The 21,901-nt window shown below is 49.6% G+C and overlaps 2 protein-coding genes across 5 annotated transcripts in view; one reads left to right on the forward strand and one right to left on the reverse strand.

Moving 5' to 3' along the window:
- The first annotated feature begins 426 nt into the window (after window positions 1–426).
- On the forward strand, window positions 427–7,132 carry TMEM160 (transmembrane protein 160). Its single transcript, XM_048833223.2, has 3 exons — window positions 427–629; window positions 2,862–2,954; window positions 6,172–7,132. Exons 1-3 carry the CDS (start codon window positions 461–463, stop codon window positions 6,426–6,428), a joined length of 519 nt encoding a protein of 172 aa, XP_048689180.2. The 5' UTR covers window positions 427–460; the 3' UTR covers window positions 6,429–7,132.
- Window positions 7,133–10,869: 3,737 nt separating this feature from the next.
- Window positions 10,870–21,901, reverse strand: part of NPAS1 (neuronal PAS domain protein 1) — a 98,183-nt gene continuing 87,151 nt past the window's right edge. For all 4 annotated transcript variants that reach the window (XM_048833167.2, XM_048833163.2, XM_075122384.1 and 1 more), the window contains 2 exons: window positions 19,003–19,109; window positions 10,870–15,296 (listed from right to left, as the gene is read on the reverse strand). In XM_048833167.2, coding sequence (XP_048689124.2) covers window positions 14,032–15,296; window positions 19,003–19,109 — 1,372 coding nt within the window. In that variant the 3' untranslated portion in view covers window positions 10,870–14,031. The remainder of the gene's footprint in view (window positions 15,297–19,002; window positions 19,110–21,901) is intronic.

The raw sequence follows: 21,901 nt of genomic DNA on the forward strand, positions 1-21,901 counted from the left end.
GTGCGCTATCCCTGGTTCCCGCCAACTGCCGCGGAACCTTCGGGGCCCAACATTCCACCCCAGCTCCTTCCAACTGCCGCGGAACCTTCGGGGCCCAACACAGCTACCTCCCATTCCCGGCATGCAACGCGCCACCCGCGGCGCTGCCAGGTGCGGAGACTACAAATCCCAGCATGCAATTCTCCCCCAGGAAAGCCGGAGTCGTCGATTCCTCCCTCCTGAGGGTGGGGCTGCGAATCCCACGACGGACGGGCTGGGCAACCTATCCTATTGGGCTCCCGTCGGAAGAGGGCGCGGTTATTACGAGTGGCAGGCTCGCTGACCTATCCCCTGGGCTCCCGCCCCCTGAGGGGCGGTGCTTCTGTGAGTGACACCCCGGACAGCCTATCCCCGTCGGCACCCCCTTCCCGTCGGGCCTCGGCGGCCTTGGTTGGGCGGCGGGTACCGGGTAGACTCCGCCATGGGCTGGTGGATGCGGGCGGCCGGGCGCTTCCTGCGGGGCGCGGCCGGGCGCAGGCCCCTCCGGTGCCGCTCGAGCCGGGCCTCTGCCACCCCCCCACCTCCGCCGCCCCCCGTCTCGGAGCTGGACAAGGCGGACGCCTGGCTGCTCAGGAAGGCGCATGAGACGGGTCCGTGCGGGGAGGCCCGGCCGGGAGCGGCTGAGGGGCCTGTAGGGAGGGGGCGGGGCCCAGGGTGGGGAGGAAGGGGGGCTGTGGGGAGGGGCCCAGGGTGGGGAGGAAGGGGGGCTGTGGGGAGGGGCGCAGGGTGGGGGGGGGCAGGGTGGGGAGGAAGGGGGGCTGTGGGGGGGGCAGGGTGGGGAGGAAGGGGCCCATGGTGGGGGGGGCAGGGTGGGGAGGAAGGGGGGCTGTGGGGAGGGGCCCATGGTGGGGGGGGCAGGGTGGGGAGGAAGGGGGGCTGTGGGGAGGGGCCCATGGTGGGGGGGGCAGGGTGGGGAGGAAGGGGGGCTGTGGGGAGGGGCCCATGGTGGGGGGGGGCAGGGTGGGGAGGAAGGGGAGCTGTGGGGAGGGGCCCATGGTGGGGGGGGCAGGGTGGGGAGGAAGGGGGGCTGTGGGGAGGGGCCCATGGTGGGGGGGGCAGGGTGGGGAGGAAGGGGAGCTGTGGGGAGGGGCCCATGGCGGGGGGGCAGGGTGGGGAGGAAGGGGGGCTGTGGGGAGGGGCCCATGGCGGGGGGGCAGGGTGGGGAGGAAGGGGGGCTGTGGGGAGGGGCCCATGGTGGGGGGGGCAGGGTGGGGAGGAAGGGGGGCTGTGGGGAGGGGCCCATGGTGGGGGGGGGCAGGGTGGGGAGGAAGGGGAGGGTGCCTCATGGTGGGGGGAGGGGAGCTGTGTGGAATGGTGGGGAGCGGGAAGGGGTCCGTGGTGGGGGGGGCAGGGTGGGGAGGAAGGGGGGCTGTGGGGAGAGGGGCCCGTGGTGGGGAGGGGGAAGCGGGCCCAGGATGAGGAGGAGGAAGGGGAGCTGTGTGGAAGGGACCTATGGTGGGGAGCGGGAAGGGGCCTGTGGAGGAAGGGGGGCAGGGTGGGGGGGAGGGGGAAGGGACCCATGGTGCGGGGGCTGTGAGGAGGGGAGCTGGAGGGGAGGAGTGGCTATGGTTGGGGGTGGGGGCCCATGGTGGGGGTGCTATAGGGGAGGTGTGCTCTGGTCGCAGGAGGAGGTCTGTGGTGGTGGGGCTGTTGGGTTGGAAGTGGAGTGTGTGGGGGAGGAAGGGAGGGAGCCTTTAGGGAGGTTGTGGGGGGCTGTAGGGGAGTGGGGCCAGGGTGGGAGATAATGGGGACTGGGCATAAGGGGCTTTGGGGCAGCACAGCATGTGGAGATGGGGGCACGGGAGGGTCCGTGTACTGTGAGGGCAGGGTGGTGGAGGGGATGGCATGGGGTGGTAGCTGGTCCATTGTTGGGTATGATGTGCCCTGAGGCATTGTGGGGGCCGGGCTGCTGCCACCTGAGACACGAAGTGAAGTGGGGTGGGTGACACAGGGAACATTGAGGCTTAAGGCTTGGTGTGGTGTATTGGGGTTCAGTTGGGGATGGTGTAACGTGTGGGGTGGTGAGGATGGGAAAGCACAGAGTTGCAGGTAGCCTGATTGGTACAGGTAGCCAGGACGCTGGTTCTATGTTTTATCTAAAAAATAGCACATCCCATCGCACCATGTTGAGCCATCTACCTCAGTAATGAGACAAAGAGGAGGGCACTCATCATTCTGTCACCATTATTCTAGTGTACAGTTTCCCCTTAATCATGCTGTGGCATTTTGATCAGTACTGATTTGAAAGGAAGAGCCACCCCCTCACTGAATCATTGGTGCGTCCCACAGCGCATGGGCTTGGAAACTTCACACCTGAGTGCTGTCCATACTAAACCCTGCTTAAACATTGCAACCCAAGATGATGCAGCTACCTGTTAACTTGATAGGGTGATAGACTGAAAAGGGAAAGTGGGTTTTGATGGGATGAAGCCAGAACTAGAGACCCAAGGAAGATTTTAACCTGTGTTAAAGATGAGCAGTAATCACGGTTGCCCTTCTCACCTAGGTCTGGTAGATTGTCTTTGAAAGATCTCTCTCTGGAGTTTCCTACGGGTGTGACAGAGGTTTGAGACACTACAGGATCATGTGGAGCTTGGATGCTGTGGAGTCCTGCAGTTGCTTGTGTTCCCATGTTCCAATATAAAAGGGATGAACATGCTATAGACAAAATCCCAAGGCTGTGAGAGTTAATCTTTTAAAGAATCTGCTTCCCAGACATAATGGTGCCTCATATCCTCTCTACCACAACAGGTAGCAGTAAAAACAAAATAACAAATGGCTGAAGAGGAGGAAACACTCCCTTTCTCCTGTTCTCTACTCAGGTTTCCTGTCCTGGTTTCGCAATGGCTTGCTGGCGACCGGCGTTGGAGTAATTTCTTATGTCCAGAGCGACATGGGACGAGAGGCAGCTTATGGTAAGTAACACACGCTATAGATGAGCAAAGGGGAGATTTGAACTGGACGCTGCACCAATGAAAAGTATTATTGTCACCAGGTGAGTTAACCCACCACTGAAATGTTGATTTTTGTAACTAAGGTCAGTTCACTTATGCCCCATCAAACAATTGCTAAGCCCAGAGGTGGCCACATGTCAATTATGGGTGAAGCAATCCAGTCCAGTGTGTACAGAATTAGTAGATTTCATAAGACACTTTGAACCACATGGCTATAGCAGCTGTTTTCTATACCTGTAAGATCAGGGAAGGTTTATGACCTGTGGTGTGCAGGAGGTTAGACGACCAGTGGTCCCTTCTGGCCTTAGAATCTATTAATCATTTTTTATAAAGCTCCTACAAATGTATTGTCTGTATAGATCTTTAGCCAATAGACTATAATGGCTTATATGATTATAATAGTCTATACAAAGAAGTTAATAGGCATCTTGAAATTGCCTTAGTGCAATTTACATTCTAGATCATGATGGCTCCAGCACTGTAGTAATGGTCTGTAAAAGGCCTCTGAATAGTGATGATAGAATGCATACAGGTCTACGCTGGGGGGGGGCGGAAGGGGGGCATCGATCTAAGATACGCAACTTCAGCTACGAGAATAGTGTAGCTGAAGTTGACATATCTTAAATCAACTTAGAATCACTTACTTTGCGTCCTTGCGGCGTGGGATCGACGGCCGCCGCTCCCCCGTTGACTCTGCTTCCGCCTCTCGCCATGGTGAAGTTCCAGAGTTGATGGCAGAGCGATCAGGGATCGATCTATCACGTCTACACTAGATGCGATAGATCGATCATTACCCTCCGATCCAGCGGGTAGTATAGACATGGCCTCAGAGTCATGCATGGATCCAATGTCCAGCTTAGCCCATGAATCCCTGAGGAATGACTTTGAACAATTTACTTAACCCCGATATCACTTAATTTCTGAGTCTGTACAATGGTGAGAATACACCCATTGTAATGCATTTTGAGAGAGCCATTGAAAAGATGTGGTAGGTATGGATCATACATACAGGCTGCAACTGCTGTGAGTTACTGAGATTGAACTCTTGGGTTATTGAATTTCTGTGTGTGTTTAACTCTGTGCTCCAGGAAAGCTGTTATGAAATGAGGAAGGCACTAGCAGATATGCTAAAATGGCAGCAAACTGACCTTTATTTCCTAGAAAGAAGTGAACTGTAATGTGTATAAATGTGCTGGACCTTAGACCTTAGAAAAGGAGATGTAGCTGCCCCCAGATGAGCTTTAGAGGGTGATGTAAAATATGGGGGGTGGGGGAAGATGAATGTGTAATACAGATGTCTGTAATAGGGTGACTGTGTGAAAGTAACTTCATTGTTCTTGTTGGGCTAGAATCTTGAAGTCTGGTGCACTCATTGGAGGAAAAAATACCAGATTTGATCTTTATATCAGAGGTCATCAATCTACCCATTTACAGAAATGGTGTTTCTCTTGTGAGGCAGTTATATTGCACACAAGGCCTACCATTTGGAGAAATTAAAGTCACTAGTTTTTATGGGACTTCTACCACAGATTTGTCAGAGGCATGTGACTGCGTGACAAGATGCAGTGTTGATAGCCATGTGTGCTAGAAGGGTGGGGCTGTTGTCTTTGTAAAACATACACATTAGGATTACAACAAAAACTAGTGATGACCTTTTGACTCAAAGCCCTTTGTCAGTGACATGGTGACCTTACCTAGCACTGTGATTCGAGGATCCCAAAGCATGGTACAAGCTCAGAACTACCTACTCTGTATGGCAGGTGTTATCTCTGTCAGGCCTCTTGAGATCCCTTCTTGGTTCTGCTGTAGACTTGCTGAATGAGATCTTGGGTAGGTCACTTCCCCTCTCTTTGGCTGCTTGCCCATCTTCAAAATGGGAATAATAAAGTCTCCTCCCCTGAGGATTGAGAGACCTAATGTGTGTTTTCATAAAGCACTTGAGATCCTTTTTAAAGGTGCTATACAACTTCAAAGTATTTGTGCTGGTCCTCTAATCTCATCTTGCTTCATTTGTTCATTGATGCCACATGCTAGTATTTAGCCTCCTAATTCCCTATGAAGAAAGTAATGTGATGACTTAAATAGCTGACTGGGACATAGATGAATCAGCTAGGAGGAGGACTCTCGCTGCTTTCTTCTGCACACAGACTACAGGGGAGGGAGAGGAAATGCAAGAGAAATACATGACAGTCATAAAGAATTTTGGTTGAGTATGGTTATTTTAAAGCTCACCACAGTGTGGTGCAGTGGATCTTCAAAACCTGAAGAGAGAAGAATTGTCTTTGTAAGTTGACGCACATGTTATGACGAGTTGTGGGTTTATGGTTGAGCTGTGTCCAGCTGAAGAGTTCTTGACCTTTAAGACAGGAAGTTCAGGCCAACTTTTATCTCTTGTTCTGTTTTTAAAAATTGTCTTGGTCTGTTTGATTACAATGAAAGCCATTTGGGATTTTGATTTCTTGCAGTGTTTGCAACTCAATTGCAGCCTGGGGCTAACACAGAGGAACTCTGTGGCAGAGTTGGGAAGAAAATCCATGAATCCTGGGGCCCAGTCATGTGCTTTAACCATCCTTCCTACCTCCCAAGAAACAACTCTTAAGAACAACGTGTACAAAGTTGTTTTCCTTAAACCCTAACTCAAAGTGGAGAAATCATAGGGAAGACTTTTTGGCATCACCTGCCCTGGCAGAATTGTTGCCTGCAGTGTTCTAGCACATCTTGCTTGACTTGTGTGGATGCGGATTTATTAAGACAACCCCCTAGGGAGTCTGGAACAATTTTATAACACAGTCAATCTATGTCTACGCTAGTCAGGGAAACCAACGGTTTCCAGCAACGGTCAGGCACAATGCCTGTCGTAACTAGCATGGCCCTGATTCCGTTATAAAGAGGGAGACTGGCCTAGAAGTTAGGGCACTAGGCTAGGACTTGGGAGACCTGAGTTAAATTCCCTGTTCTGCCACAGACTTCCTATATGACCTTGGCCAAGTCACTTATTCTCTGTTTTCCTTACCCCATCGTACAGGTGGGGATCTTAGCACTTCCCTACTTTCCAGGGGTGTTAGGAGAATAAATACATTAAAGACTGTGAGCTGCTCAGATATTTCCCATAGATGGCTGGTTTACCAAGCTCTGCTCCAGATGCATAGATGGATTTCATTCTCTGTTTCTACTCTAGGTTTCTTCATTCTCGGCGGGATTTGCGTCTCTTATGGCAGCGCCTCCTACCTTGTCAGCCTCTTCCTCCTCCGCCGCACCATGATGCTTGCTTTCTCCACGGCCCTGCTGAACGGCACAGTGGTCACAACGGTGGCGCTGTTCTGGCTGTGTGCCATCTCCCTCTACATTGGTCGCCTTGAGGTTGAGATCATACAGGAGGACAGTAGTGATGAATGCCAGAACACAAAAAAGGATGATGGGAAGTCAGATGAGTGAAGACCAAGGTCCTGGGGAATTTTGCTGCTTTCATGATGGTCATTTAGAATGTTCTCCAGCACGCTCAGTGGACCGAGTTTTAATGCAATAGATACAGCGCCCACAGGCTGTCCTGCTCACTGTTTCCAAGGGCACGAAGGAAGGGCAGCTTTATTTTAAATAAGACGCTGCGTTGGCTGCTTTATATTTATTTAACATTTTCCAGATTGGCAGTGGGAATTAGCATTAGAAAAATTGGATCATCGAACGGAAATATGGCTGCAGGAGACCCTGCTGTGGTAGTAAAAGAATTGGTGGGACGGCTTCCCAGCTGGGAGCTTGCGTTGCTGTCAAAATGGATCTCTGATGCTTTTAAAGAGCTGGCTGTCCACTGAGATCCTGTGCTCCCGTCTCCCACAGACATCCCATGCCTGTTCTGCCAGGTATGCAGAAGCTGGAAATTTTAAGCCAAATTCAGCTGATGTTTCCTAGAAATATTGAATCGCAACAGTATCCCATGGAGCTCGATCCTGCTGCCCCGTCTTATGTTGTAAAGTTAGCATATCACACTGAGGTTATTCATTGCACCTCTTGAGCAGCTCGATCCTGCTGCCCCAGCTTACATTGTGAAGTTAGCATATCACATTGAGGTTACTCACTGTGCCTCTTGAGCCCATTTTACATCCAGATCAGTTAATGTTTGTATTAAAAACATCAAAACAAAACTGCTCTCTTCCTGTGTCTGAATGAAATGTACACTCTGGGATTACTCTGCTTTCTCACTCTCCCCATATCCACTTGCAGAAAGGGCCTGGTTACGTTGTTATGCTGGTTAAATTTCCATTCATTTCCAGGAGTTTTGTTTCCATAAAGGCTTCAGGATCAGGCCCTCATGTGTTGCCCTTTCTCTGCTGTTGCCTCCAGAGATGAACAGTTGTAGGGGTTTTTTTTGTTTTGTTTTGTTTTTTTTCTGTTGCACTCCACAAGCACCTACCTGGGAAGCATAAGACTGGGAGTTAGGAGTGTACAGTTCCGCTCCTACCCTTGCTACTGCTTTGCTCAGATCACTTACTGCTCTTTGCCTCAGTTTAGTTATCTCTAAAATGGAATATAATTGCCTACTTCTTGGGTATAAGGTTTGTAGAGCATATTTGAGATCCTCCAGTGGGAGGAGTTAAGGATCGGCAAAGTGTTTATTTTTGATCTGTAAAACGGTTTACTTAGTACAGTTTAGATGCTGCCCTTTTGACGTCTGGCAAGTTGTCATGGTGACTCATGGTGTTTGAAAGTTTGGCAGGGCCCTGGAGAAGGCCCTGTTTGCAGCCCTCCACACAACAATGGGTACATGTGGGTGGAAATGACTCTGTGGATAGCTAGAAGTAAGGCCACCTATCAGTGTGAGTAAAGGGAGGGAAATAGGATGCAGCCACAATCGGGTTTCTAATTGGTTGCATCTGTTCCCCTCCCCCAGACATTGTTACTTTCATTTCTTCTAATAGTTTGTTTTCACTGGTCTGAATAATCGTTTGCCATGTTGTTCATTTGAAACATCAGGATGTTGTGACCTGGAGGCTTGATCCATCCTGCAAGGCAGGAAACAAAATCAAGGGCCTGGATCCTTGACAGTGGAGAATACACTTTGTACTTCCTTGCCCCATGGGCTGCCTTTGTGTCAGATGTAACTTATACCAGCATTCAGAGTTATGCTGGCTGTCCGCAACTCCCAAGTGCTGATGTGCTAGCAAAACATCAGATTGGGAAATCCTGGTCATGCCTTCTGCACCAACGGGGTGGGGTGTGGTGTAGGAACCTCTGTGCCAGTTATGCCCTGTTGGATGTGTCTCTGCTGGGAGGCTCTCCAAGGGGGCTGGTTATGTTGGCTTTAGGGTCAGAATCTCCGGGAACTGCGATGCAAGCATTTTTCCAACACAACACTAGGGATAGCAGCTTTTGCAAGCATTTTTCCAACACAGCACTAGGGATAGCAGCTTTTACAAAGTGCTCTAAAACCCCCAGCCAAAAAATGCAAAGGATGTGCAAATAATTAGGTGTGAGGCTTTTTGTAGTGTTCTGACATCCCTCCAACAAAATCCTCTTACTTTGTAGGAATACCAGAGGACAATATTAGTCTGTGAATTAGGAAGTCTTGCAGTTGGTATCCTAGCACCTCCTGTGTGGGGAGTAAATACTAAGAGGATCTTATGGAATTATTCCAGCTTTACACTATTTGATAGAGCAGAATTTGGTCCCGTCTCTCGGCCTCCAGGAAATGATGCTCATGAAAGCCGGGTGATAAAGACACGTTGGCTATTTTTCAAACCAGAGGTGGCAACCCCATTGATTTAAAGCTCTCTGGGCAATGCATAGTTCGCAGAGGCAACGTCCCCAGGGGTTGTGCACTGGAAATGACTCCGCTCCATGCATTAGTAATTGATGTAAATGACCTTCAGAGCATTTGGCATTACGGGCTTCTGGAAGGTGAGGAGTTGAGCAGATGGAATGTGTTAATCGCAGTTTTCTTAACTAATGCAAAACATACCTGGACCATTTTCCCCTGCTGCAGCCTCTGTGGTGTACTTAATCTGCTTTGCACTGCTGTAGCATCTCTCCTGAGGGTTTCAGTGTCTTGCTGATATCTCCATCTGACCTGCTGCTTTTGCCTGGCCTTTCTAATGACGATTAGCTCTCTTCCCTTTCTGAGGCATCTGCCTTTTTTCCTTATTAGTTGTCCACCTATTTAAATTATACTGTAAATTTTTTGGGGCAGGGACTTGTCTGTTAAAGCACCATGCAGTCATGTTGTATGTGTTGTGAATAAAACATATAGGACTGTCAGTTTGGCACATTTCACTAATAGCTGTTGTGAAAACTTTTTTCTCCAGTTTATAAACTCTGTCCTATTTCCCTATGGTATCTGCTGCTTGGCTCATTTGGCGAGCACCTTTTGAAATACCCAAGAGGTACAATGCCCAAGAGACTAGATGAGCCCTATAACTACCCTGGGCTTTGCAAACGCTGCCAGTCCTCATTATTTTGAAGCAATTTCTACGAGAATCTTTCTGATAACCTTCTGATAGCTGCTTTCCATGATGGATGCAGCAGCTGGCCCAGTAAAGTTTGTAGAAGTTTACATTAACTTATCACGTAAAATCTCTTCTTTTCCCTTTGAGTTTGAGTGAAACACTGATGTACTTTTTTCAGAGTAACAGCCGTGTTAGTCTGTATTCGCAAAAAGAAAAGGAGTACTTGTGGCACCTTAGAGACTAACAAATTGGTTAGTCTCTAATTTGTTAGTCTCTAAGGTGCCACGAGTACTCCTTTTCTTTTTACTGATGTACTTGAGCAAGATGAAGCAATGTCGGATGGTTATTCATGAAGCATGGTCTAGTGCCTGGAGCAAGGGATTAAGTCAAGAATCCTCGGTTATGTTTTCAGCTCTGGGAAGGAGTGTGGCCTAGTGCTAAGTGTAAGGGATGGGTTTGCTTTGGTGTTCCTGGGTTTTATCCCCTGCTCTGACACTGGCTGGGTCTGTGGCCAAGTCAGTTTCCTCATCTGAAAGGGAGAATATTTACCCAGATCTAAAGAAGAAAACTGCAGTCAAATATTGAAGCTTCTAAGCATATGATTGAATGTGAAACATTACTGACAAATAATTTTATTTCTTTTAAATGCCATGTATGCATGAAAGCTAATGACAAAGGAGGGTGTAAGCAGTAAGAGATGGAGCAAGAACGGAACAGAAAATGCAAAGAGCAGTGGAAGGGTCTCCTGCTCTCTTCTCTGGACCCAAAAATAAAAGCCCCCTCATGTAACTTACCTCAGAAGAGCTGCTGAGTCCAGGGCTATGGCTCTGAATGTCTTGTTTTAATGCATTGTCCAGCTGCATTTCCTGTGAGAGGGATTAAAGTAGGGACCATCCATCTGCCCAATTCCTGTCAGTCTGAAACCTTTCCAGGTATTCTTAAGCACAGCTTTGAAAAGTCTGACAGAGTGAGTTTTGCTGTCGTGAAAATCACTTCACTTCTTTAAATCTGCTAGCAAATAGCCATCAGATCCAGTCATCATTGAAAATACACTGGGTGCTTCTTCACAGATCATGTGCTGTTGACTGACAGCTTCTGGGCCTCTGCTAGAGAGGCAGGGATAGATGTGTGTATGAATTCCCTGGTACCAAACTGAAACCTACTCCCCAATTTAAGGCATGTTTGCAAGCAAATGGCCTGATTTTCAGAGGTGCCATGCACCCACAACTCCCATTAAGACTGGCAACAGTTGTGGCTGCCAGCACCTTTGACAATCAAATCCTTGGCTGTTCACAGTGGGTTTCCATCCCTGCCCGAAGCCCTGTGTCTTGCTGGGAGCTCTTCATACTGCTCACCTGACATGTTCTGCTGCTGTTCCATGGCATTTCATTCATTTCATGGTTTCTTCTCATGAAACCAAAAGGGGAGAAACAAGTTGATTCCTTTTTTTTTTTTTTAATTTTATTTTCATTGAAATCCTGGACCGCAGAAAGCAGCCACAATGACAACACCCAGTCAACGATGGAAGCTACCTTCATCGGACGAATGGGAATGGAAAAATTAAAAAAACACACAGAGATCCTTTAGCAAAAGTTACAGAAAAAGAACATGGCATATAAGCACTACTGGTTGGGGTTGGGTTTTGTTTAACAGAATTATACAAATCTCTTTTTTTTTTTTTTTAAATAAGTGCTAAAAGTCATGACATCGGTTTACCTTTTTAAGTGCAGCCAATGGAGTTCTCTTTGCCTCCTTTTGTTCTCCTAGCTTGCGGGAAGGAAGGGGTTCAGAGGTGGCTCTGGCACCCCCCTGAGGGCTTATTTTTGTTGGATCATTCAGTTGAAGGGCTGTGTTTGCAGGGGGAGCGGTTGGATTGCTTGGAAGAGGCTCTGTCGTACAATGCCAGCCTTTCAAACTAGTCACTGGTTCAAATCCAGCCCAGCGTGACCGTGAACACTGCTCGCTGGTGTGCGGTGATCTGGGAAATTAGTTGATCTTAATTTAGTTCCTAGTTGGCCCCACAGCAGTTCCCTCTCTTGGCAATCTCAGCGCAAAAGCCATGGATTGAACAGACCACAGAAATGGAACTTCTCATCCCTAGTGGGGGGCTTACCATGGCAGGGGTGTCATTACACATCAAGGAATAAGGGACTACAGTAAATCAGCGTCGCTTCCAATGACTTTGCTGAATGACAGCCCAGATCTATAAAGGCATTTAGGCACCTAAATCTCTGATTCGGGCACCATCCCAATCCACAACCCCCCCACCCCTGCTCGGCATAACTGGTTAGTTGCCTAAACCTGGTGCCTAAATCTTCCCTGGGTACCCAAGTTTCTGCCTCTGGGCATATGCACAATGCCTCATTCAAGGCATCTGGGTGTCTATCTCATGCCTAGGCCCTAGCATGATCTACACACCTGAGGAAGATAGGCGTTTGCTTGCGAGTCTTGAGGCGGTGGCCATGCTCCGAGCACACCTATATACTTGGGTCCTATTCAAATCTGGCCAGAGAAGAAGGAGATGCTGCCCACTTTATAACTTTTAACTCGGTGGTTGGAGCACTCACCGGAGGTGTGGGAGACCAGGGTTCAATTCCCCTCTCTCCCAGATGATGAGAGAGGATTTGAACGGGGGTCTCCCACCTTTCAGGTGTGCCCTAACCAATGGGATATTCTGATGTCAGGCTCTCAGATTCTCCTGTTGAAGTTGTTCCCCTTTGGATAAAGAAATAGAGGAATCAGGGGGACTGAACTGTGGATGGAAGCCCTAACCACAGATGACCATCGTTCTTACACACTCTGGTCGAATGACCATTTAAGCGTTTATCGAGTATCTTAAGCAACATTTGACAGGGAGGTGAGTGCAAATGCTCTTGCTGTAGCTTAAAAGCAAATGCAATTTGTGGCTGTGTGGGCTGGATTTCAGCTGAGCATAGCTAGTGTTTGAAGCCACTGGAAGCTGGGGAGAGGGCTCACTCCCTCTTAGGAAAAAGGCCCTGCCATGAAAATGATGGTAATGAGAAGAACAGGAACTCTCCAGCCAAGCCGCTAGAGCAACCTGGAAACCCTTTTTTTTGCATCCAGCTTCCATTCATCCTTCCTTGAACAGGAGAAAAACACTCAGTGGAGTTGGGGGAGAAGCCTCTTTTTTTTTTTTTTTTTTAACCAATTCCCCCTCCTTCTAGGGAGGAATAAAAGGAAGTTTGCTGCTGGCACAGAGCAGGGTAGCAGAAGGCCTGGCTGAAGAACATAAGAACGGCCATACTGGGTCAGACCAAAGGTCCATCTAGCCCAGTGTCCTGTCTTCCGACAGCAGCCAGTGCCAGGTGTCCCAGAGGGAAGGAACAGAAGAGGCAATCACCAACTGATCCATCCCCTGTCGCCCACTCTGAAAGATCAAAGCACTCTCTTTATTTTGTTGTTAATCTGCAAGGAAAAGCACTTAAGCATAGTTAGCCCTTACAGAGCGCTGGGCCAAACTGCTCGGTGGGTCAGAAAACAGGCATAAGTGGCCAATTAGTCTGACCTGCAGTTATATGCGGCTGGGACACGACTGAAACTTACAAGCTGAAGAGGCCAACAGGGCTGGGAGGGGTAAGAGAAGCAGCCACCTGGAGCTGGTAAGATAAAGAGGAGGTGATGAGGGATGGGCGCATTGTCTTACACATTGAAGCAGCTATGGAGAGGGTGTAAGTCACCTCATTTTGCCTTCCCCACTGATCAGAATAAGCAACTCACTTTGCTACTCATGCCCTCCCTGCTGCATTTACCCCACAGATTTCTACGGAAGCTGCATCCATTTGCTCCAATTTACATTGCTCTCTCGGTGTCTTGGCTTCCCCAAACCCTGTTCTGCTCTTGGTTACCATGGAATCACTCCAGATTTTACCCCCGTGTAACAGAAGAGGAACAGAATCTGGCCCCCAGTTTCAACAATGGGGATGATATTCAGCTCCATAATAAGTGTCTGGCAGTAAGGATTGATTAACGTTTATACAGCATTTTGAAGCTGGAAAAGTACGAGGGGCCAGATCCTCTACTGCTGTAAATCAGCCTTGCTCCATTTTTTGATGGAAATCGGGTCACGTCATGAGTGCAAAGCGTCCTTTCTTCCCATGCACCATTATGCAATAATGGGAGAAAAGGCAAAGAGGGGAAGGAAGCTCATCCTGCTTTTAAAGATATAAATCAGGAAGGGGGGGAGGGGTGAGCTGATGCTTGCTGTGATTCTGGCTCTTCCACAAAGGGTAGCTGATTTTTAAAAAGTGCAGATTCTGTTTTCTGGTGTAAATCTGGAGTAACTCATGGACCTGCTTTGGATTTACACCAGCGTAACAGGAGCATCTAGCCCAGAAGGATAAAGCTATGAATCAGGGAGCAGAATACTGATTTGTGCTGTGATTTAGTTGTGGGGCGGGGGAATGAGACATGAGGATTGATTCCAGAATAAAGATTTTTCCCTGCTGAAACATCCAGCAGCTCCTGTGGTCGCGAGCCCCCGAGATGAGTTTCAAAGGAGCACGGACTTCAGCGCAGAGCTCAGTGCAGAGTCAGTTCGGGGTGGCGTATCTAACGAGACGCCTTCAGGGCAGCTGCTTGGCTTAGTCCTCTTTGCGCTCTGTGGCTGACAGGCTGTGGATGCCGCCGCTGGCCATGGAGAAGGGCAGCGTAGAGAACAAGGATTCGGCAGCTGTGAAAACGCCCCCCGCGGCGCCCGAAATCTGCGCCAAACCGGTGGCACTGGCTGAGTTCCCGAACGGCGCCACCATGTTGAGCCGCTGGATGTGGTGGTACATGAGTTCCATGGAGGCCTTGGACTCCACGCTGCCAATGTCCATGAGGTTGATTGCATGGGAGGCAGGCAGCACATTGCCTGGCACAGCCAGGGTCACGTCAGCTGGGGCGTATCGGATAGTGCTGGTGGTGTAGAGGCTCTGGGAGCCGGTGGTGCTGGCGATGCCGTGGTGCCCGCCAAGCTGGTGCACCAGCGGGAGGACCACGTTCCCCGCGTGGAACCGCTGGAGCGCCTCCATCTCGCCAGGATAGACCAGGGGGGCGAAGGGCGTCGACGTGGCCCTTTCCTCGCACGGTGAGCCCGAGAGCGGGGGGGAGAGCGTTTCAGCTGAGGGGGCCGGCAGCATAGCCCGGGGAGATGTGCTGAAGGGGGCCTTGGCCAGGCCTCCGCTGCTGTCCATCTCGGGAGGGGTGAGGACTGAGTCCGGGATGGAGACGTACAAGTGGGAAGTGGCTTGCCTCAGAATGGGCTTCTCCAGGCTAAGTGCTTTGCTCACAGTGTAGGGGGGTCCCTCGTGGAGGGCATCCCGGGCAGAGGGGTAGGTCCACAGGGCGGCCTTGTCGTACTTGGGAGCCTGGCTCTGCTCTGTCTTAATGCTAAGCGCTGCGCTGGTTTTCGGTGGGTAGCTCCTCTGGGTCTGGATGACGGAGGCGAACTCCGATGTGCAAGGCTGGCTCGGCCCCGCGTTCCTCCCTGCCACCATATTGTACCCGTTCACCCTCCTCTCCAGCGCCACCGGCTGGGGCGGGAGATCAGGTTCCTCCTCGCTGCCGCTGTCCGACTCCTCAGTGCTGACGAGCGAGGCCTCCCGGGGGGGGCTCTCCGGCTGGAACTCCAGCTTGATCCGTTTGCTCTGGGGCCCCCTGCGCCTGCTCTCGGCGTCGCTCGCCCCAGCGCCTTCCGACACGTCCTCATCCTTGTAGCTCATTTCCGGGCTGCTGGCGTCGTTCTCCGCCATGGAGCAACGGGCCCCATCGTCCGGGGTGCTCCGGGAGTAACCTTTGGCCAAGGCCCCAGCCGCTTTGGGCAGAAACTGGTTCCCCTGCTTGTGTTCCGGCCCATGGTCGCTCTCTGGAAGGGAAGAAGAGAGGGTGATTCAGGAGCAGCCTACTCAGCAAGGGATCTGGACGGAGGTTGTTAAACTCCACCTAGCTGCTTTCTGCCAGCAGGCGATGGGTTTATTTTATCTAACAAAATATTTTTCCAGCGAGACACCTAATGGGAGGTTACATCCCATTTTATAGCTGCTTCCTACCTGCAGAGCAGCTAATGATCACAACCTCATGGCATGCACAAACCAGCGATGCAAAGTCAACACGGCATGTTTCCTCTTAGACTGTCCCCCTCCTGCCAGGTCGGATCTGATTCTCAGCCTTATGGCCAAAGAGGAGAGGACAAAGATTAGCTCCCTTAATAAGTTTGTGCTTTTCTTCCATCTGAATATTACAACTCCGGTTCAGCGCCACAGTGCTGACCACCTCTGCTATACCGACGGAGAAACCAAGATGCTGAGCAGCGCCCGAGGTCACACTGTACCAGAACCAGGAATAGAACCCGGGCGACACAATGCACAGGGCTGTGTGCTAATCACTAGCCCAACCTGCCTGTCTCCAGGGTTGTCTATAGCTTCAGTGCAATAGGATTCCTTCATGCTCTGGGCTGGTTAAGGGCCCAAACTTGGATCCTCTCTATAGGGCAATACATTGGAGATGGGGAAATGCTGTTTGGGTCCCATCTATTTCATTCGTCACCAAGGGCCAGTGCTGGTTTCTTCTCTACATGTAGAGCTGGTCAGAAAATGGATATTTTCCATGGATTTTTTTAAAATTAAAAACAACTAGATTTGGAAGGATTTGTTTTTTGTCGGTAAATGCTTATTTCACCATTTTCACATGCAAACCGATGAAATAATATTTCCATTGATAATAATAGAAATGTACAGATAGGCAAAGTAAGAAAAATGCTACCAGGGAACTTATTACAGTTTGATTTAAGGCTCCTTAGCATATTTTGACATGGGGTTTAACAGACATAACGCTTTAATGTTTTGAATTTCAATGGGTCCTGTCAATAAATAGTTGTCTGACACCCCGTAGTTTCTCGCAATGTTGAAAATTTAAATTGATAAATTTTAAAAATGCTTAAAATAAACATTAATAGGGGTTGAAATTATAAAACTTGAATTCTGCCAAGCCTAAAAACAACACAGTACATTATTTTGTCTAAGTTTTCTACAGCACATTTCATTTTTTTTCCCATCAGATTTGAATACCAAAAAAATTTCATCTGGACAAAAAAATCTATTTGGAAATGCTGCCACTGTGCATCATGGAAATTGTACTTTGAGTGCCTCCTGCTTCTACGCTCTATTGGCCAGGCTCTCTGTGGGATGACATTTCCCACGATGCCTCTGGGTCTTGCCTCTTGCAGAAGGGAGATCGTGCACCATGGGAGTCCTTAGCTGTGGGGCATCATGGGAGATGTGGTCTGGCCAGGGATCCCAGCCCATACAGGAGAATGGGGACACAAGACAACCACACTACAACTCCTATGAGGCTCTGTGGTAGCATATCCAAATCAAAATACTTCCGGTTTTGGATGAACTAGTTTGTTTTTCCCATGCAAAATGTACGTTTTCCACAGGACACAGGCACTCAGCGCGAAAAATCTGGTTTCCACAAAAACCCAATTTTTCATCTGAAAACTGTTTTGATGGGAAACTTTCGACCAATTTAATACTATCTTCTGGTGTAGTCACACCCTGCCACTAGGCCGTGGGCCAACCCTCTACTCGGTCATTGTAGCTCTGCCTGCTCTGGATTTCGCATACGTAACCAGGCTTTGCAGGTTGCTGTCTGAAGTAAGATGCACAGGGTTCCGTACTCACGTAACTACAGTAACACATGGGGAGGGAGAGAGGCTGGGCTGGATTGGAGAGATGTTTAGGGTGGGGTGTGTCTATGGTCAGCTTTTAAGGAAGCAACGGTAGGTGCTGACTAACACGGTCTCAACTGGTTCCCCAGGCTCCCCCATTCATCTGTCCCCATCTGATGTCTCCTGTCTTATAGTGGGACCGTCAGCTCTTTGGGGCTGTCTTTGTACAGCACCTACCACGGTGGGGCCCTGGCATGTGACTGGGGCTACCATAATACACCTAATCGCAATCAACTAGCACAATGGGGTTCAGGCTCCTAGGCGCTACCGTAATACACCTAAGAATAATACTGGAGGATTTTAGCAACTGGTGAGCGTGAAAGGCAAGAGTTGGGTATCTTTCAAGTAGGCCAGCCGGAAGGGGGTCCTTGCTGGTTGCTGGGAGAGTGGTGATGACCGAGTAGGACCCTGGCAGACCATACATTGGCACAGGTGTAGGGGTCTGATACACTGACCTGGCTTCCAGTGCACCATGAGGAGGAGGGTGCGTGGAATTCATTATGACTAGGGCAAACCTGATGTTTCCCGCAGCTTTAGCCCTGTGATCCTTTGGGACTCCAGAGAGCCTACCATGGCGCTGTCAGATTTGAAAGCTAGAAGTGGGGGCTGAGAAGAGGTAGTTAGAAAGGGATAGTGGGAGCCAGGTCTCCTGGGTTCTGGTCTCTCCTGTGGGGACAATAGATCCTTATGTCCCAGGAGGTTGCATTAATTAATGCCTGTAAAGTGCTTTGAGATCCTCAAATGAAAAGCAGTTGAGAGGGGTGAAGTATGCTCCTCTGTTGTGCATGCTGCTACCTGGGAGGTTGTCAAAGGGAGCCGGGCAAGAGACGAACACAAGTACTGAGTGTTTGTGAGGGGCAGGAATTTACCTGTAGATCCAAAGTTTCTACCGTCCCTGGAAATCCGCCTCCCCGGCACACACACGATCTGACCCTCTAGCAAAGGACTGCCACACTATGCTATCTCAGAGCATGACCCTATGATATAATTTATCATATGCCAAGAGAGGTTAATTAAGATGAGGCTGTGTCTGGAGTGAAATTAACGATGCTTTGCCCTGCTGTGGCATCCTTCCCCGGAGGATCTTAAAGCACCTTACAAGCATTCAGTCAAAAAGCCCCATGATACTTGCCCCTGTAATGGGTAGGAGAGATGATGTATTTCAACCCTCCCTGAAATGCAGCTACCTCTGGGGTGGGGTGCAGCGGCCTGTTAAAAGCCATAGAACAGGCAAGGAAGTGAACATGAACCCTCCGTGTATTTGAAATTGCAGAAGGATTAGGGGAAGCTGATAGTTCTTGCCCAAACTGGAATTTGGCCAGGACACAGGGGGTTAACGTGTGTGAATCACTGGAGCTCTGCGCAGTCAGAGCTTGGCTGATTTATGCCAGCTGAGGAGATGCCCTCAGGTTGCTGATGAAAATGATCCTTAATGATCATGAAGTCAGGGCTTACTTTTTGCCCCTTATCTGCAAGCCCAAATCTCCCACAACCACAGTGAAATGCCCTCTGGGGTCATGACTTAGAAGAAGGGAGAGCATTCCTTTTTGAATAGCTCCCCACCCCCTGCATGACTGTACCTCCCAGAGCCGCAATGGGGCTAGAAATGGCTTAGAAAAAAGAGCCTCCCCCCCCCCCCCCCCGGCTCACCTAGAGAGATGGGGCTGGGACTGCCAGTCTGGGGCATTCATAGATTGTAAGGCCTGAAGGGACCACTGATCATCTAGTGTGACCTCCCTGTGTGACACAGGCCAGAGAACTCCCCTGAGTTAATTCCTTCATGGTGGGTATATTGGCAAAGCCAAAGCTAAAATACCCATCAGAGCGCAGCAGTGAGCTTTACCTTTGAAGTCGGGTTCCAAGTCGGACACGTCGGAGGCATCGGTCTGTCGGGCTGGAATCCCAGGCAGCTGGAAGATGTCCAGGGCCATGTTCTTACACTCGGGTTTGCTAAAAGGGTTTGGCAAAAGTAAATCAGAGAAACAACAGATCAGGTTGTTCCCTCCATGGATGGGATTTCTGTAGCACAAGCTTAGGTGCCGTGGGAGGCAGTATGGGCTAGTGATTAGAGCAGGGAACTAAGAGCCAAGACTCCTGGGTTTGAATTCAAGGTCTGGAAGGGCAGTGGTTAGAGCACAGTGGGATGATTGGGATTCAGGACACCTGGGTTCTATCCCCAGCTCTGGGAGCAGAGTGTGGTCTAGTGTTTAGAGCAGAGAGGGGCTGGGAGTCAGGACTCCTGGGTTCTATTGCACTTCGGAAGTGAATTCAGCTAAATCGAATTAAGTCCATTTTAATTCTGGATAAGAGCACCCACGGAGGGGTTTAGTTCAGTTCAACTAATCCATTTTAAAAGTGAATTCAGACTAAACTTTCCTGAAACTAGGTCTACACTAGAAACTACACAGCGGTACACCTGTAGTAAATCCTCCTTGCCAAGAGGCGGTAGCTGGAAGAAGAAGAAGTGGGTTTGGGTCAACTTAACTGTGTCTCTCGGGGTGTGAATTTTTCACATTCCTGAGTGATGTAGCTGAGTCGATCTAACCGTCTAGTGTAGACCAGCTCTGAGTGTCTCTGTACAGACAAGCCCGTAGGCACCTAGGAGATTTAGGTGCCCATGGGCTTAGGCGCCACCTTTGAAAATGTCAGCGGCATCTAAAAGGTGGACTTAGGTGTCTAAGTAACTTGCCAGGGTCACAGGCAGTTTGTGAGGGAGCTGAGAATTTAACCTAGGTCTCCTGTGGCCCAGTCTAGTACTCCTATCATAGAATCATAGAATATCAGGGTTGGAAGGGACCCCAGAAGGTCATCTAGTCCAACCCCCCGCTCGAAGCAGGACCAATTCCCAGTTAAATCATCCCAGCCAGGGCTTTGTCAAGCCTGACCTTAAAAACCTCTAAGGAAGGAGATTCTACCACCTCCCTAGGTAACGCATTCCAGTGTTTCAGTGAAAAAGTTTTTCCTAATATCCAATCTAAACCTCCCCCACTCTATATTGGATGGGAATCCAATTGTTGATAACTGTTGTTATCTATATTGGATATCCCCCAAGCCATCCTAGAAAGGGCCTCCCAAAGGAGACAGAGCAGTGTGTGCTGATCCTTGGTAGACTGCTAAGCCTGCTGGGAGGCCATGAAATTAAACCAACTGAGCCCTAACAAAAGAACCGAAGAAGGAAAACTTGATTTCAAGCTGACACAGCCAGCCACCTGCAGGCTGGTCTCTGCAAAACAACTCCACTAGGGCTATCGCCTTATTGTCCAAGAACAAACAAGGACAGATTGGAAATCGCAAGCTCTCTCTTTTAGAAAACAGCCAGCTTTGGGGTTTCATTGTTTATGGACGGGCAGAGTTGGCTCCGATTCAAATGAGCCGTCCCCTGCAAACGGCTCTGCCAGAGCTCGGAGTGGGAGGAAGGGGAAAAGCACAGGGCCAAGTTCTCCCCTGGTGTAACACCCACAGCGTCACGGTGCAGCAGTGTAACTCCCTTGAGGTAGATTGTGCTACACCAGGAGTGAAATTGGCCCACCCTCCTCCATGTTTCTATCAGCTTGACTCCAAGGATCCCAAAGCACTTTATTAACAATAATTACGCCAGAAGCCCTACAAGGTAGCCATGACAACCCCCCATCATCTTACAGAAGGTGAAACAGGACATACACTATTCTAAGCATTAGGCTTCCCCTCGCTCTAAGCTGAGAGGCGAACCCAGGAGTCCTGGTCCCCTTCTCTAGCCACTTCCTGCTATAGAGAACTAATCACTGGGTTGCACTGTCCTCCCAGGGTTAGCCATAGAACCCAGGACTCCTGAGTCCCCCAGACCCTCTCTGTAAATCACAGTCCCATCCCATATAACAATATAGAGAGTAACCACTAGCTGGTCTCCCTTCCAATCTAGCCCAGCCAGGGCGCATGACTGGGGAGGCTGGCAGAGGCTAGCGACAGGGCAGCGCCCCTGAGAGCGACCTGCTGACAGTGGGCTCGGTCTGGGTTGGGATGGGGAGGGTCCCCCTTGCCGCCCCTCATCATTCATCACGTGCTGCTTCCCAGAGAAAAGAAAGTAAATAAGTTTCCATTCCGGCAAGGCTGAGAGAAAGTTAATTAGTCTCTGTAATTACAGCACTAATTAACTAAAATACTAATCACCCTGACAAATCATACACTGGTATCTGTAATTACTTACAGGATTAGCATAATAATAGCTCCTTTTGCTTTAGCGGGGGGAAAAAACCAGCCATTAATAACCATCTGTTGTAGTCATTCATATATTAATTTATTTTAGATATAAAAAAAAAAAACCCTCTCCTCGCCAGAGAAAGTGTGTCATGCTGGAGTCGCTTTAATGGTGCAGGTGGGGGAGACACTCCAGACTAGTGGCGATTTTTTGCAGTGCGACACCCATCCTGCGATGTTTGCTCAGAGCCGTTTTCTGACGCTACGGAGGCCAGTGATCAAAATTCTCCAAAGCCAGAAGGGACCATTGTGATCATCTAGTCCAGGGGTTCTCAAACTGGGGGTCGGGACCCCCCCCCTCAGGGGGTCATGAGGTTATTACATGGGGGGTTGCGAGCGATCAGCCTCCACCCCAAACCCCGCTTTGCCTCCAGCATTTAGAATGGTGTTAAATATATAAACTAGTGTTTAATTGATAAGGGGGGGGGGGGTCGCACTCAGAGGCTTGCTATGTGAAAGGGGTCACCAGTACAAAAGTTTGAGAACCACTGATCTAGTCTGACCCCTGT

This window comes from Caretta caretta, chromosome 23 (assembly GCF_965140235.1).
Source record: "Caretta caretta isolate rCarCar2 chromosome 23, rCarCar1.hap1, whole genome shotgun sequence".
Classification (NCBI taxonomy): Eukaryota; Metazoa; Chordata; order Testudines; family Cheloniidae; genus Caretta; species Caretta caretta.

Coding starts and splice junctions, on each gene's coding strand:
- TMEM160 (XM_048833223.2), top strand. CDS start 461: ATGGGCTGGTGGATGCGGGCGGCCGGGCGCTTCCTGCGGGGCGCGGCC. Junction 630..2,861: donor CAGGAAGGCGCATGAGACGG/GTCCGTGCGGGG, acceptor TTCTCTACTCAG/GTTTCCTGTCCTGGTTTCGC. Junction 2,955..6,171: donor GGGACGAGAGGCAGCTTATG/GTAAGTAACACA, acceptor TTTCTACTCTAG/GTTTCTTCATTCTCGGCGGG.